The sequence below is a fragment of the Canis lupus genome, chromosome 26 (assembly GCF_048164855.1).
Source record: "Canis lupus baileyi chromosome 26, mCanLup2.hap1, whole genome shotgun sequence".
Lineage (NCBI taxonomy): Eukaryota > Metazoa > Chordata > Mammalia > Carnivora > Canidae > Canis > Canis lupus.
The window spans coordinates 5,602,485-5,619,970 of NC_132863.1; the positions used below are offsets into that span (position 1 = coordinate 5,602,485).

The 17,486-nt window shown below is 44.0% G+C and overlaps 1 protein-coding gene across 7 annotated transcripts in view; it reads right to left on the reverse strand.

Moving 5' to 3' along the window:
• RIN2 (Ras and Rab interactor 2) overlaps positions 1 to 17,486 on the reverse strand; it is a 218,543-nt gene that overhangs the window by 105,648 nt on the left and 95,409 nt on the right. For 5 of the 7 annotated variants that reach the window (XM_072799858.1, XM_072799860.1, XM_072799859.1 and 2 more), the window contains 2 exons: positions 17,033 to 17,118; positions 1,146 to 1,243 (listed from right to left, as the gene is read on the reverse strand). In XM_072799858.1, the coding sequence (XP_072655959.1) occupies positions 1,146 to 1,243; positions 17,033 to 17,089 (155 nt within the window). In that variant the 5' untranslated portion in view covers positions 17,090 to 17,118. Of the gene's footprint in view, positions 1 to 1,145; positions 1,244 to 1,315; positions 1,423 to 17,032; positions 17,119 to 17,486 lie in introns of those variants that run through there. The other 2 variants (XM_072799856.1, XM_072799857.1) reach the window with 2 other exon arrangements.

Below are 17,486 nucleotides of genomic sequence, written 5' to 3' on the forward strand. Positions count from 1 at the left end.
GCTCCCACTTGCACCCCAGTGGGACTGTATTGTGGTAATGTCTGTCATTACTGTAGTCAGCTTATTGAATTTAGCTTTACTATATCAACAGGCTCTTCTGATGGGTTTTTTTTTTAGTCCAAAATTGATGCAATAAATCAGGTTTAGTCTTTTGCAAATGAGAAGCATATAAATGCAAGTTAATACAAACTTACAACTCATCAGGATGGAATAATCAGTAAACATTGTCAGTTTTCCTCATTAACTAAAAGGCTTCTATATCATTCCTCCTTTGAGGAAAAAGGTCTGGTGTTTGAACACCTGCCTATGACAGATGTCAAATGTACCTTTTACCTCCATTTTGTAGTCATTTACATGATTCTGTGTTTACCAAATTTTGTACAATGAGTATGCATTACTTTAAGGGTGAAAGGATACAAAGTAAAAGCCATAAAGAGGAAATGAATGCCCAAGTGCAAATTTGAAATGACCAGGGAGTCTTAATTTGCAACATACACACAGAGTACATCAAACACCCACTGAGAATCTTCTCTCACTCACTAAGCTAGCAAGGTGCTTTTAACCCATTAACATCAATATGCAAATTGGAAAGTGGTACAGTTTTAATCATGCTGCTTTTGGTTCTCTCTTGCCTGATCACAAGAGGCCCCTTGGTATTTGATAAAATACACCAGCTAATAACGTTCAATCAGTCTAGGGTGAGACCCAGGAATCTGTTTTACTGTTGTTAATTTGTAATGAGGACTTAAGTGACTCATACAATCAAGCAGAGTGTAAAACACACTTGCCTATAGCACCAATTCACTGGACTGCAAATTCGGCTTCTATCATAAAACCATCCAGCAGCAAAAGAACAGCTGAGCAGTTGACAAAGATCGCCTTGATTGTTTTACACAGGGTGGCATCTCGCAGCTCTTGGGTCCTGGGCCTATCTTGGAAGCACTAAGTCACAAAACCTCCAACCTACTGTAAACTATAAAACCCCATAACAGCTCGCAGCTGGGCTCAGGCAAGCTCCCACCGCTGCCCCTCCCCCCCAGAGCTGGCTCAGAGCAGGCTTCCCTCCACTCCACAGCTCCCCATGCAGCCCTGCAAAGTGAGTGAGTCTGCCCATTAGCAATCCCCCAATCAAGGCTTCCTTTTACCTTAAAGAAACTTCCACGCTTGTCCAGACCGCGGGCGCCCATGGTCCAAGCTGACATCTCCCCCAGCGACACTCTGGGACTCCTGAAGGTAGAGACTCCTGAAGGTAGAGACATTATTAATGGTTAGTCCAGCCTGTAGGAAATTCCTTTCTAAGCCACAGAACACTCACAACAACGGTCCTGCCAAGATCTTTTTCCGTCAACAACACAGTGCCATTTATTTCCCACCAAAGCCCTTCCATCCCCTTTCAGGCTGATTTCCTGCCCCAGACAGCACAGTCCCTAGCCTGCGCCCCACCTCGCTGCCCCACCTCCCGCTCCTCAGCTGACGCACAAGGTCTCTGGCACTGCGGAAAGTATAATGATTGCTTTGTGTGTTTGCTTGACCTCACGCTCGAGTCCTAAAGGGACCGATATTAGATGTCACCGTAATCTGCTCTGAAGCTTATGGACTTAATGTGGCTCAACACAGAGGGAAGGCAGAAGAATGAGGCCCTGCATGTCCCAGGAAATCCTGCTGGAATGGGATGAGGTCATCATCAGCTCTGCTAGCCCTCTCCCCCAGGCAAGGTCAACACAAGGGCACTGGGAAGAAATCCCTTTATTTTCTCCTTAGAAATCAGAGATGGGGATGAAATCCTGTTGTCCCCATTGACAGAGATGAGTCTGCGTAAGGAAGAGCCCGGAAACAGCTCCATGATAACCCAAGGTGGGGGGCAGGGCACTTTGGAATGCACAGAAAAATGTAAAGGCATGATATGATTCTGAATCATAACTGTGGCCATTTCAGCTTGGAATTTCCCTCACTTGAGCATCAAACCCCAATAATCCTCCCTCTTGGCTACAAAGCCTTCAGTGTCCACGTCTAAGTAAAATACATACACACCCAGGCAGCTGGCCGCATCCCAGGCAGTGTGCATCGAGAACCTAGGTAGCATTCCTGAACCTTCCTTACCCAGGGAGACTGGGCCAGGAACAAAACTGTTTGCCCACTCACGATCTCTTCCGCTCACCACAACATGCCCACAATAAAGCTCGTCCTGATTATGACCAACACGGTGTAAGGACAGTAAAGTGAAAACACGTCACACCACATCAAGGAATATTAAAAGGGGTTCAACTGCGGGGGTGGGGGTGGGGAGGCACCAAAGCCACGGTCACTGCTGCCAGTTTGCTAAAGCTGTCTCATTATGCGCTAGGAGACAGGGAGCCAGCAGCTCCAAGGGACTTGTCAACAAGTGTTAAAGTGTAATTACTTAGCAGAGAACTACATGTGCATTAGCGAGCAATGCTCTTTGGAAAGAGGCTCATTTTGGCCCTAAAATTGGCCTCTGTGTTCCCATCCACCGCGGGCTCCACTGATCTGTGGAATCCCATCTAGGGAGATAATAATGCAGTGCACACCCATCCCTCTTTCCTGAACCTTCACCTATATTAGTGAAGGTTCAGTCACTTTAAAGGTTTGGAGGTGCCTTCCCTGTGTTTCTCTCCACTTGCTATCCCTCTGGGATGAAGGCCAACACTCTAAAGCCTCCTGAGAAGACTGGTGAGCTTTCCTTTGCAATTCTGCTGACCTCAGAGCATTAGGTTCTCGGACTCAGCAGCTGAAAGCAGCCCCAGCTCCCAGGCCTTTGAAGTTCATCGCATATTAGCAAAATCCACAGATTGGAGCGACTCCAGAAGGAAAACATAGTGCTGTGTTCAGAACCAAGAGGGGAATAGGAGCCACACTGTAACCTTGGGGAGCAAATGATTAACTTTCCATGTGGAAGCACACACATCAACAAAGGACGCCTCTCAAAACCAAGCCTCATATGTAATTCTTTTCCTTTCAGGCATTTTCTCGGCAAAGGATTTGACATCATACAGCAGGGGAGGAGCTGCCTGGCCAGAACCAAGATTTCATTCCTCATCCAGGCCTAAGTCTCTTTGTTCTGTTCCGAAGATTTCCACAAACCCCTTCTGATGAGCCATGACAGGCAGGGAATTTTGCCTATAGAGACGGAGCAGCTTGGATTCCAGAAGTTTACCAGTTTAATTAGCTTGCCTGAAAATTGCGTGCCTGCGCTTCAACCTCCGATGGTCCTCGGTGGAACATCCAGTTTGGATTCTGTGCATGCGAAGCAGATAGACCCATCACATTTCTTCAAGAAAATGCAGGCTGCCTCCCTCCTTCTTCAAAGGGCTGCTCTAGGAGGGAGGTGACAGCAGGCAACAAGAGCAGGTGGCCAAGCGCAACAGTGGGTCCTTCCCGTTAAATAAAATCTAAGCAGACAGTGCTTTCCTGATTGTTCTCATTGAAAAAAATAAAAAAACCTCTCAAGGACCCCAAAGAAGTTCTGGTGTAAGGTCCTTCCTGTTGTAGCAACAGTTTCCTTCCTAAACCATAACCTCTAATGTGTTAACTTAAAATGGACAGAAATTGAAGCTAACTTAAAGGGATAACTTCTTTCTATTCATGGTTCCACACCCCTTTCTGCCCCGAGGTATTACACCAGCAATTTAGTCCTAAAACCATCCCAGTAACAGGCTAGACAGAGAAACCAAAGGGGGGCGGGGGGGAGGGCAGTAGTTTTAAGAGGTTGTAAAATTCCTCCAGATTTATATGTTGGGAGCTTGCTCCTTTCCTGGTAAAGTGGATTCTTGAAAAATGAGCCCATTGTGTCCATCCAGTGGATCTTTCCAGATGCTAGCTTTAGCTAGCAAAAAACAAAACAAAACAAAACAAAACTTCCCAAAAACAACAAAAAAGTAAGTGTGGGGGGGAAGCCCTAATGGGACACTGTAAACATTTGGGAGCTGCCAAGCCTTTTCAATAACACCACCGAAGGAATGTAAACGAAGCGAGTGGCTCCAGAAAGCTAAAGGACAAAGGCAGGAAGTGAATATCCCTCCCAGAAAACACCAGCCTCCACCACTTGGGAGTAAACCTAGCTGTGGCTTTTCGTGTGGCCCCAGGAGCCACTGCTGATGTGAAGGTCTGTCCTGAATTTTCAGCATAAAGGACTCACTGAGCAACCTGGCCACGCCTGGTCCGGCTGTGGAGCCCATTCTACCGAGAGCCTCCGAGGACAGCCACTGAGGCCCCGCCGCCCAGACCCTGGCTGCAGGCTGGCCACAGGGAGACAGACGGACACCTAGTGGCTAGCTTCCAGGTCACTGATCAGCGGGGCTGGGCTGAGACCCTGGCACTCTTGCAGCTTTTGCGCTACTGGGCCACAGGCCAGATCTTGCCAAGACAGGAGGGACCGTGGTGTAGCCACCTTCCTCCCATGCTCTCCTCTCCCCCCTCCATTTATTTAGTCAAACCACCCTTCCTCCTTATTGGCCTCAGGTCACAAGTGCAGACTCACAGGAGAAGCAGAAGGACACTTGCACTGGCATCCACTACTCACAATTAGAAGAGGCTTCACCTATTCAAGGCATGGGTTTGCAGCGCCGAGCCACTCTGACAGGTGGCCGCAAAAGCCTTCTAACCACTACCTTTCTTCTTCTCCTTCCTAGCAGCTGCATGAGACGAGGCAAAGTGGACTTCAGCTCTTGGTAAACAGATCTCGTTATTATAATTATTTTACAGCCAAACTGACTGAAGAAGGATAAAGTGACTCACCCCTGGGGATCCGTCAAGTCAAGGCCAATCCTGAGAAGTGCACATCACCTTTCTGCCCAGTTCCTTTAAGTGGCTCTGATGACGGCAGGTCTGCCTTGTGAATGCTTTTCGTCGTTACTAAGAGGTAGAAGCCAGTGGGGCGGCTCTGTGTCTGGATCCAGGGAAGGTCTCTGAATATTTCCATAATTATCTTTGTATTACCACGGATTTTACAAGCTGGACAGAAAAACTCTATTCCAGGCTCTGGGTTGACCAATCAAATTACGTGAATTTTTTTCAACCTATGTGAATTTTTAAAAAATGTTTTTCCTTTAAGCATTTTTTCCCTTGTATCACTGTCCAGCACTGATTTTCCCTCAGTTGACAGTCAAACTTTTTTATTAAACAGTTTTAAGATTATGATATTTTTTCATTGAAAAGGGAAACTAGTTTGTGAGAAGAAATCAAAAGCAAAATACTATACTCCCCATCCTCTTACTAATCACTGTATTTTTATTCTTTCATTTTTTAAAAAGATTTATTTATTTATTTGAGAGAGAGAGAGAGAGAGAGCACACAAGCACGGGGGGTGGAAGGGGGCAGAGGGAGAGGGGGACAGAGAAATCTCAAAGCAGATTCCCCTCTCAGCACGGAGCCCAATGCAGAGCTCAATCTCAGGACCCTGAGATCATGACCTGAGCCAAAATCAAGGGTTGGATGCTTAACTGACTGAGTCACCCAGGTACCCCTAATAACTGTGTTTTTAAATAAAATGGGGGGCAATGTTCAATACCTCAATTTTCCCAAAAGTAGCCAAGCATCATAAAATAATTTTCTTCCTTCCTTCCTTCCTTCCTTCCTTCCTTCGTTCCTTCCTTCCTTCCTTCCTTCGTTCCTTCCTTCTTCCTTCCTTCCTTCCTTCCTTCCTTCCTTCCTTCCTTCCTTCTTTCCTTTCTTTCTTTCTTTCTTTTTTTTTTTTTAAAGCAAGGTGCATTTCTGTCACTTGTAAGACCAGCCTGACAATGAGACTAATTTCACTGAAGGTCAAGCCCTTCCATCCTTGGAAAACTGGTGCCTCACAGAGCCTCTCGCAATATCCACACTGCATTAGTTTTGCTGGTGCTCACATGGTCAAGGTGTGGACACTTGCACCAATGGCAATGCATGCCACCTTGGGCAATAGGTGGGCAGCTGAACTGCCAAGAAATTCCTGCCTTTCTTGGATGGGAAACTGCCTCTCTCACCTCCTACCCAAGGCCCTCATTTGACCCCCTGGACCATTCAAGAATTAGCTTCCTGGCTCCCCCTCTTCCATATCCCTGTAGACATCCCTATTACTCCAATGAGTGGCTGCTTCTCTTGAGCATAGCTCAGCTATTGAATTGAGTCTACACTGCAGATTTAATGGACTGAGTAATACACTTAAAAAAATAAGTTTGAATTAGCTGTCTCTAGAGACCCTGAGTCAACAACTCATGTCCAATAATTTATTAGAAGTGTCTTCAAGAAACACTAGGTGGGGAGGGGAAGTGACATGGGGGAAGAAGAGCAGCAAATACAAAGTGCATGACCAAGCATGTAGCCACTGGGCAACTGGACTTCAACTCTTCTGGGGAACACTGGAAACCCGTATAGACCATGCCTCAGAGTAGTCTCAACTGAGGGACAAGGGAGCTGAGGAGATGACCAAATGTGCCCAGTCACTGGTTGAAAGCTGCTCCTAGGAGGTCTTAATTCACCAGCATTTCCACCATGCCTCTAGTGTGGATAAAATGGGCTCTAGTGGCCAAAGAGAGCCCTTAGGCAAAGTTGGCAGTTGGAAATCAGGCCGGCATGCATGGAAATGGTAAGTACCCAAGGGATATGGGAAGAGCTTGACAGTGGCTGCTACAACTGGCAACTTTTAAAAAATCAGGACATTTTGCATAAAATGTAGATATGTAGCTTCTCTGGTCACACTGAGCTGTCATTCAGCATGGCCACAACTGGCTGACTCTGAGTGTTCTCTTTAGATGGGACAGAAGCTCTTTTAGTTCACACTGCCTCTACTCCCCTCATTCAGATGCCCTGCCCCACCCAGCCACACCCCTTGTAGAGCACCTGCATTGCCCATGTTGTACCTGATAAGCAGTGTGAGTGATTCTGTTCACCCCATCCCCTCAGATGATTGGACTGGCAATGTTACAACTGTCCCCGGCTACTATTTCATTGGCTGTTCTCGGATGAAGTAGAATCTTCTGTTGAAGATTTTGAGCTGAGAGTCACAGGGCAGGTGCTTATGCTTGAAAGTTGGATTTGCATCCATATGCCTACTTGATTTATGGAGAGCATATATCCTGAGTGAGCAGATACGCAGGGCTACTGGTTCACAGTGGGCCAGGAAGGGAGAATGCACATGTGCAACTGAGAATCTTGACCTAAGGCCATTGGCCTTATAATTCCCACCAGGCCTGGCAGTGCCGAGGTTCAACACATCTTAAATCTTGACAATAAATGCTCCCTTTTCTTGAGTACTTTGAGTGGATTTATATTCCTTTTCATCAAATATACTGGACCAGAATAGCTTCAGAAAGATAACCATGAGTTTTCAGATGAAATGTTTTCATCATCTTATCAAATATTTTTATTTATTTATTTATTTATTTATTTATTTATTTATTTATTTAAAAAGATTTTATTTGTTTATTATGAGACACACACACACACACAGAGAGAGAGAGAGAGAGAGAGAGAGAGAGAGAGAGAGAGAGGCAGAGACAGGCAGAGGGAGAAGCAGGCTCCATGCAGGGAGCCCGATATGGGACTCGATCCCAGGACTCCAGGATCACACCCTGAGCCGGAAGGCAGACGCTTAACTGCTGAGCCATCCAGGCATCCCATTATCAAATATTTCATCCAAAGATCTTGGAATAAAGTAAGGCACACACTGAAGAAAAAGTCCTATCAAATCAGAGAAGAACTTGCTGGTGTCACCTCTGGTGGGGACATTTTAGGTAAACACAGGACAAGGAAGCCTTTGAACCTTCAAAGGGAAGATGCTTCAATTTGGGGGTGAAAACAAACAAAAGGCACATTTCTACTTTTTATATCAACACTCCAAGGCTGAATGGAGGCTTTGTCATGTGTTTACCTCTCTCTTTTATTTTATTTATTTATGTATTTATGCATGTATGTATTTATCTATTTATAGAGAGGGAAGAGGGGCAGAGGGAAAGAGAGAATTTTAAGCAAGCTCCATGCCCAGGGCAGAGCTGGATGTGGGGGCTCAAATTCATGACCCCAAGATCATGACCTAAGCCAAATCAAGAATCGGAGGACGCTTAACCGATTGAGACCCCAGGGGCCCCTACCTCTCTCTTTCCAAAAATTTAAGTTCCTGAGTTGAATGAAATGGAATTGATTCAGCTTCTCTAATCATGAAATAGTTGTGGATTGTCGTAAAGATGTTTTTACCCTGTTATTTTAATCTGGTCTTTGTGTCTTCAAGGACATTTTAACTCAATGCTTAACAAGCACAAATATTTCCACCGGAATTGGAATGACCAATATTGACCATTTCCATGGAGAAAATATTTTCTGGAGCACACTCCATTAAGCCGTCTTAAGTCCTTGGTCAGTTTTTTACACATTTTAACTACACATTTTACAGTTAAAATGTTTAAAGCTTTCTTCAATTCTTTTTTTTAATTAATTAATTAATTATTAATTATGATAGGCACACAGTGAGAGAGAGAGAGAGAGAGGCAGAGACACAGGCAGAGGGAGAAGCAGGCTCCATGCACCAGGAGCCTGACGTGGGATTCGATCCCGGATCTCCAGGATCGCGCCCTGGGCCAAAGGCAGGCGCTAAACCGCTGCGCCACCCAGGGATCCCGCTTTCTTCAATTCTTTTTAATTTTGTACCTTTCTTCTTTTCTGATCTAAGAATTTAAAGCTACAAATATTCTGTTTCATTCCAAAGATTTATAGTCTTAGATTTTATGCATTGATCTATGATCCACCTCAAATTAATTTTTGTGTATGGTGGGAGGTAGGGGGTTGGGAGTCTTTACTTTTCCACATGGTTATCCATTTAATTTTGATTTTAAGGAAAATGGTTTTTAGGGATGAATTCTGCTCTTTGTAAACTTTATTTTTTTTTAATTTTTATTTATTTATGATAGTCACACACACACACACACACAGAGTGAGAGAGAGAGAGAGAGACGCAGAGACATAGGCAGAGGGAGAAGCAGGCTCCATGCACCGGGAGCCCGACGTGGGATTCGATCCCGGGTCTCCAGGATCACGCCCTGGGCCAAAGGCAGGCGCTAAACCGCTGTACCACCCAGGGATCCCTGTAAACTTTACATTAAAGATGTGATTGAGCAAAAAGAATTTTGTCTTCATGAAACTCTACTGCTTAACATTCCTGCCCCATAAGGTGGCAGTAATTATTTTCATAATTTTTATCAAGTTCCAATTTCCCTGGGTTAAAGTTTGAATACACATTTTGCAAGATTATTCAATGAGTCCGCACATTTTTATAAAATAACAAATATGACTTGCATAGTTTAAACTCTTGTAAGGTTTTCTCCTACCAGTGTAATTTTGCCCAGACCAAGGTTTATTTCACTTCCCCAAATTCCAAACAAATGAATTCATAAGTCAGGTTTGGATCTATAACAAATGATGTTCAGTGCCGCTTCACCTACTTCATTATGAATTGGTTACAGTACTGGATACTTTGTATTTCTTAGATAATCAGTGAGAAAAGTGGAAGCAATTCTCCTTTGAACTTGTGGAATACTCTGTTGCTCAGCAATAGACTACTGTAATTCCAATCTCAATGTTCTTTATTCTTCTATTTTGTTTTGTTTACTAAAGAACATACACACAATCTCAATGGTTACATAAAAATGTCTTTAAGAAAGCAAGGCTCATGTTAAGTATTCTTGCCACAATAAAATAAAATAGTCCTAGATTAAAATGTCACGACAACCACCACTGAAGGACAAAAAGAAGGACATCATCCCTATAGATTAAACTAGCCCCCGGGGCACATAATGCCTAGAATTTCCTGTCCTGAGTTGCTTCTCTTTCCTTCATTTGGATCCTGTACATATTGATGTCTTTCCAAACTTTCCATTTCACTGTGAGGACACCTACCTGCCCCTTTAATCAGGGGATGTGCTGGAAAATGCTTAACAATTGATTTTTGGGGGGATTAAAAGCCCCCAGCTTTAGCATTAGCCTATTTTGTGGGGTAAATACTCTCATCACGGCCAATCTCAAGTCACCACCGAACATCAACAAACTTGCAAAGTTCATGAAAATCAGACAATCAGCTCTACTGAGCAGGGAGACGTGACTCCTTGGCCCATTCTAAACCCCGTGGTCTCTGAAGAGGTTGCTTTCATTTGATTCTTCATACACTGAGGTAATAAAAGAGAGCAAAGTAAGAAACTAGATCTCTAGACTGAAATGAAACTACAATACTCATTCCTAGTAAGACATGAGACATGTCTGGCTTTCATCTCAACCAAGGTGAGTGATCCCATCAGGAAAACCTGACGGAAGCTGTATGTTTAGGCTGTTATTTTAGACTTAACAGGCTCTGTTTCTTTACACGTTGGAGAAGAGGAGAAGAAAAGATCTTCCCTCAGCCAACCAGACATTGGGGATCCCAACTGCTTTATTCAGTATAGTATCTCTAATACATGACACAGTGACTGGCATGTATATGCTCAGTTTTTTGGACAAGTAAGTGCATGAGATTTTACAGAGAAGCCATCAACGCTGAAAAGAAGGGTTTATAAGAAATGGCTTCATCAAGAGCATAAATGATAAGATGAACTGTAACGCCAAGAATGACAAGATAAGCTCAAACACCTGTTATGTGCTGTCAACCCACGTAACACACTGAAATAAATCCTTCTTCATGCTACTTTGGAACACAAGGATGTTGGTTTAGGCCACCCATATGTTCTCTCTGTTGTTGGATTTTTCCACCAGAGTCTATGATATGGAGGCCTTTCCTTTCTATCACACACAGACCCACTTTGTTCTCTGCAATTTGCTATCCAATCATGTTTCTCAACTTTTTCATTTTTTGCACAGATCAGGATTCTAGAGTGGATAGTGGAGGCACTGAGCTATTGATTGTGTCTGGGCTCTAATTCCTCCTAATGGGATGCTAGGTGGGCATGAATATTGTGGGGCCTGCCTGGGTTAAGAAGACAAATGGAGGGTCATAGGCTCGCAGGCTCACATACTATATGTCTGAATCTTTAAAAATTATAAATCAAGACTACAAACTGTTAAATAAAATGCATTCTATCCTCCTGTCAAGACAAATATCCTTTATAAGGACTTGGAAGGTCAGGCTTCAATTTGAAATTTTCAGACTCTTCAGTGTTCTGTACTGATTGTGGGGACATGGGGCAAACCTGAACCTACCCCAGAAGGCTACCCTTCTCTTCTGACAGCTCTGTGGACAACCCAGCTTTCCTGTCTATGCTGAATTCCCTGTCCAAACTTCCAACCTGTGCAGGTTGTGCCACAAGGCTTGGAGCATGCAGGCAGGGATTCCAGAGTGCTGTGCATCTAGAGCAAGAAGGGAAGGGAGATGTAGGCTCCAGGCTGGCATAACCCTTGATGCCACAGGGAGTGATGAAGCTGGAGTGAAACAAAATGCATAGCTCAGGACAGAGGCCCCTCTTGCCCAGGTCTTGGGCATGTTGGATCATGTTAGGACCAATGAGAGAATAGACACAGTCCACTACTGGTTTGATCTTTTTGCCCACGCTCACCTGACCTTGGTTTGCAAAAGTGTAAGATTCAGTGCTAAGTGGCCCTACTTACACCCTGGTGGCACTTGGGAAGAGAGACAGGCTTGTATTCAATAGCCCTAAGGCTTCCTAATTCCTCTCTAGCTCTTAATTTCAGTTTAAGAGGTTACACTCCCTCCTTAAAAGCATTCTGGCTGTTATACTCCTTCCTCCACCTTCTCTCTCCCTTTGGCTAATTCTAAAATACTATAGCCCCTCACTATGGGTCTACCACCTCAGGGTCCTCCACCAATCCTGTCTCAGTTCTAACCAGCTGCCTTTCCCCTGCCAGCATCGTCATCTTGGAGGTCCAAACGTACCCAGTAGGTACTGAAAAATACTTCAGCCTTGTGTCTGAGATCAATCCTCCAAATGCACACTTGTTTTGGGCTGTGTATATTTGGGGATATATTATGACCTTCTACAATCAGTTTCTCCTGACTCTGGGTTATTGCAGATGATAGGAAACTGGATAACATGCCTGAGAATCCCCCCAAAGCTGATTATCTTGGCAAAATAAGACCTCCATCTCTGGCTATAATAGGTCTCCAGCAAAAACGAAGAGTGGAGGTTAATGCTTTTATCTCCCTGAAGACCTTACCCTCTTGCTCTTCTTTAGATGGCTGAAAGCCTTTGTGTGAAAGCCAGGAGAAAGAGTTCATGTCTGCTTCAGTACTGAGCCAAGCTATCTCCCTCTCTGTCTCCACTGGCCTCACCCAAGTGGTGGGGTCCAGACATAACATAGCTAATGCCCATGACTCTGGGGACAGTGGCCCAGCTGGCACATGGCACTCTGATTTATAAAGGGTTTTTACCCATATATCCCCATTTCCTGCCTGTTATGACATCTCATGTTACATGGCACTTCTATGTACAAATGTGAGGCTCCCCTCTGGCTGGAAGCTTCTATTTTAACCAAGGCCTTCTCCAGGAACCAACTGCTTTCTTTGCTCAGTTAGGGCCTGAGTGTTTCCTTCTCCTTCCTGCTCCCTGTTTCTAATTATTTTCTATCCCTTTTGCTACTTCATGAAGGTGTACAAAGAGAGAAAAAAGAAGTCAAATCATTCAGCTGGCAGACTTGTGCACTATTTCTAGATTGCAACTATGTATTTTGTCTGGTTCCAATTTAGAAAAAAAGCAAAGCTAACAAAACCCAGTCTTTGCTGAGTCCTCTTCCTGCTTTCTGAACTCAGAAATACCTGTCTGCAAAAAAGTCCAAGAAGCAGCACTCCTTTTGGCTTCTTCTCCTGAAATGCAGCTCTGAATGTTGAGTGCTGACTTTCCACTTAACATTCCGTTCCTCTGAAGTCCCCACACCCTTATGTTAACGAGGGCACCAGGCGTGAAACCTTGCTTGACTCCGCACATCAATCACTGTGCAGTTCTGCAGAGTCTTCTTGCTGAGATGGCTGTCATCTTCATTCCCATTCTCCACAACCACTCAGACCTTGGGCCACGGCAGCCTCAATGATTTCTGCAGCTCTGTGCAGCCCCACTGTCTGCATCTGCTCCATTCCGTGCCACAGGAACATTCTATACCAAAGGGACCGTCCTTTTCCAGCATCCTGCTGCCCTGCTCACAAGCCAATTTTTAGAATCGAAAATCCATATTCCCTGGTTAGGTATTCAGGGTCCCTTTTTGATCTGTTTCCAGCCCAATTTTCTAATCTCAGCAGTGACATGTATGTAGATTGGCACTGCTCCCTCCAGAACAGAGATCTGAATGATCCCACATGAGTGGAGAGAGAGAACGTTCCTGACTAGCACTGGCCTATCCTGGCGGAGCATTTTCCCAGGGAACATTTGCAGGTGATCACTCCTGGTCACACTGTCCAACCTTGAGTTGAAAATGGACTAAATTGGCAATCCTGGGAGGATAAGATTATGAAGCCACCATGCATGATGCAACAGTGACTTGCCCCACCTTGTCCCAGCTCCCTCATCTCTCAGGTGGGAGAGTTCTGATGTGTAGACTCTACACTCTTTCCCAGGGGTATCTCTTGAGATTGGGCCTCAGGTGCCCCAGTGGGGCTGGCTTGGTAACAAACTATTTAGTGGCTAACTATCTTTTCTTCTCACTTCCAAACTTGCCAACAGCATCCCTTCCAAATCCCAAGAAACTATTTGCACTTGAATCCTTATCCTTGTCTGTTTCTGGGGGCAGCCATGCCAAGACAATCATGGACAATCATGGATGGATGTGAACATACACACACCATAGACATGGACACAACACATGTGCATGCACACACCACACATAATAGCACCAACACATGTGCACGTGCGCTTGCACACACACACACACACACACACACACACACATACACATTTGCTTAATAACACGCTTTAATGACTGCTTCCTTCCCCATCTCTCCTGTGTCTACTGGCATTCCCCGAGATCACCTCCCAGGAAATGGTCTATACTGGAATTCTTGTTTTAGAGTCTGGTTCCCAAAAAAAAAAAAAAAAAAAATAGAGTCTGGTTCCCTAGTTGTCTTAGCAATCCCGCTCAGCTGGTACTGAATTTACAATTAATGGAAACATTTTTGCCAATATAAAATCCAGAAAAAACCCCACATATATTGAATAAAGTTTGGGTGTCCCTATAAATAACCGCTACCCTTTGTGAGTATAACTAATATTATCCAGTTAAGACTAATGAAAAAACTGAAAGACTTATTTTCAAATTGTTGCAAATTTCCCACAATTAAAAGACTTGTTACAGAGGATGTGATTTTTATCGATACAAATTTTTTTTTCCAAAATAAAGTCAAAGACTTTGATTCATCCTCTTGAGATGCTTATGCACTTTGGTCCAGCTCTGCTCCCACCTGACCACAATTAAAGCTTTTAAGAAACTCCTATTCTTCTCATCATAATCCCTTGCTTGTTTCACCAAGGTCATCAGCAATTTTTATTTATTTATTTATTTTTTTAATTTATTTTTATTTATTTATTTTTTTAAGGTCATCAACAATTAATCCCACAATATAAATAGGCCCTTGAATCAGTGAGGAGCTTTTATGTTGTAAGTAACAGAAAATACAATTCAAATTGGCTTAAAAATAAACAGTAATGTCTCCTTACAGACTACTCGTTAGCTACATAAGAAATGATAGTAACTATATAGAGAAGAAACTACATAAGATGCTCAACCAGGTGATCAGAGTTAAAATCCCTACTGAGGGTGGACAGATGCTACATTCTTCCTGATGTGATGCGCCAAGAATATAACCTCAGTTATAGGGCATTCCAACAGGAGGTGTGAAACCTGAATCCAATCACAAAGAAACAGCATATACACCCCAAATGAGGGACATTAAATAAAAACCCAGATTCTACACAAACATCAATGTCATGAAAGACAAAGAAAGAAAGGCTGAAAAGTCATTCCAGATTAAAAAGATGCAAACCTCTGAAAAACACATGACCCTTGACTGGAGAAATAAATATGCTATAGAGGATGTTATTGGGAACATCTAAAAATTAGTATCTATAGTTCCGATCAATGACTAAACCTCAGTCTTGGATGATCGGACTGGGGGAATGAAGAGAACACCCCTGTTATTAAAAACAGCCTATGGAAGTAGTAAGTAGTAATAGGATGGGAGGACTACAACCTGCTCTCGACTGGTACAGCCAAAGGGGTGAAAAGGTACAGATCGGTGAATTTGCATAAATGTTAAACAGGGGTTGTCTGAACTCTTCTTACAACTTTTTTAGTGAAGTTTGGCATCATTTCAAAATAAAAACTTAAAACTCTTTAAGCAGTACAAGGGATATACTGATGTCTAGGCTGCACGAAGCATGGGCCAATCCAATGGTTCCATGATTTCCACAGGGCCCTGTTTCCCTGGCTTGTCTCTATGTCTTGGTTCTGCCTTCCTGTGCTCAGGGCTGTGTGTGCTCTGTGTGCCCCGTGGTAGTGAAAAGAGAGCAGCAGCTCCTGCCTTCACACCCCCACGTCTACATATCCAGAGACAGCTCAGGTCCCTCAGAAGGGTGAGTGAGGGTCTTCTTTCCCAGAAACCCTTGCCTCATGTTTGAGAAACCCTGCTTGCTCTGAAACACAAAATCTAATTGAGATGAGATGCCAACCCTGACATTTAGGACACGAAGTCCAAGCTCTTTAATGCAGTGTATACTGCAGGCTCTTCCCCAACCTGATTCAAACTTTTATTCCTGTTTTATTCCCCCACAAACCATGAGGCCACCCTCACCTGCCATAGCTTTGGATCTCTGCAAGTCTCCTTGTTTGTTTGTTTTTTTATTTTTTTAAAGATTGTATTTATTTATTCAAGAGGGATACACAGAGAGAGGGAGAGACAGAAGCAGAGGGAGAAGTAGGCTCCCTGCCGGGAGCCCAATGCAGAGCTCGATTCCAGGACCCTTGGATCACAACCTGAGCAAAAGACAGATGCTCAACTACTGAGCCACCCAGGTGTCCCAAGTCTCTCTGTTTAAAATGCCCCCATTCACCACTGTGTAAATGCTCCTTGCCTCTCAAGACTCAACCCAAGGATCGCCTTGCCTCCTCTGTGTAACCCTCCTTGGCCCGCATCCTAAGGCCTTCCCTTCTCTGGGTACCATAGCCCCTCGAACAGCCTCCCATGACATTATAATTCCATGTTTCTATTTTATAACCCACAGGCCCTGCATGTTCTCTAACGTTCAGAGTTAGGGAATATGGTCATGCCTATAAAACACAGACGAGATTCTAACATCTGCCCTGCCCACACCATCATACCCCCTTGGCCCAGTGAAATTGTGTGCGATGAATTCCTGTGCAAATCTGTGCGAGAACTTAAAACAGCTCTGAACACTATAAAATTCATTAAAATAAATGTTATTTAATAAAATACATCATAATTAGTTAAAGTATCATACTCTCTTATTTAAGCCACATGGACCAATTGAGAAACTCATGATTTAGCTGATACGTGGAAAGTGCCTATGTTCTAATTTCCTGTTTTTCTGTGAAAGGCCACACTGTCCCAGGCTGGGTCATCCACAGTTTGTGGCCTGGCACTTCAGTAGCCCTGGCTCAGAGAAGAGACCATCTTTCTTTTGCACGGGAAAGTAGGGAAACCTCAGAAAAGCCACACTGTACAAATATGACATCACTAGACTGGGGATCAACCGCACTCAGCCACCATTCTGGAGGCCCAGCTTGGTGTAGACTCCTGTTGTGGAACTTCCTTCAGCTCTTTGAGCACCAGGGTGCCACAAGCCAGACATGCAGACACTGACGGCTTTTGCAGCACCCGCAATGGCAGGCTGCTGATGCTGCCCCTTCCCTGGGCCACAAAAATGCAGCACAGCTTAGAAAGCAGGTTGGCTCACCCCGCTGACTAACATTTGCAGAGCAAGTGTGGAGCTATGGTCCAGGAAAGCCTAAATAAGCACTGGACTCCTCACTCATTTTAGTAAAAAATCTCCCACTGAAAAACCTGGAGGGCACCCCTTAGACGGCCAGCAGAGTTACCTACCATGTGGGCCTCCTGATAGCAGGCACTGGAGAGGGCACAGCATTCCTTTTGTAGCATTCTCAGCAAAGCACATGAACTGAATCCACCTGCAAGGAACATCAGATGCTCCAGACGGAAGGTCTTTACAAAAACAACAGGCTCCTGAACTCTTACAAAATGTCAAGGTCTTAAAAGACCTGGAAAGGATCCGGTCCAGATTGGAAAGCTCTAAAGAGAAATGATAACTAAATGCAATGCACGATCCTGGACTGGATCCTGAGTCTAAAAAGTAAAAGATAAAATCGCTATAAAATGGCATTATTGAGATAATTGGGGAAACTGGAATATGAACCATAGATTAGATAAAAGTATTACATTATTGTTAAATGCCCTCGGTTTGACAACTATATGGTGCTGACATAAGAATCTGTCCTGGTTTAACAACAACAACAACAACAACAAAAAACCAAAAAAC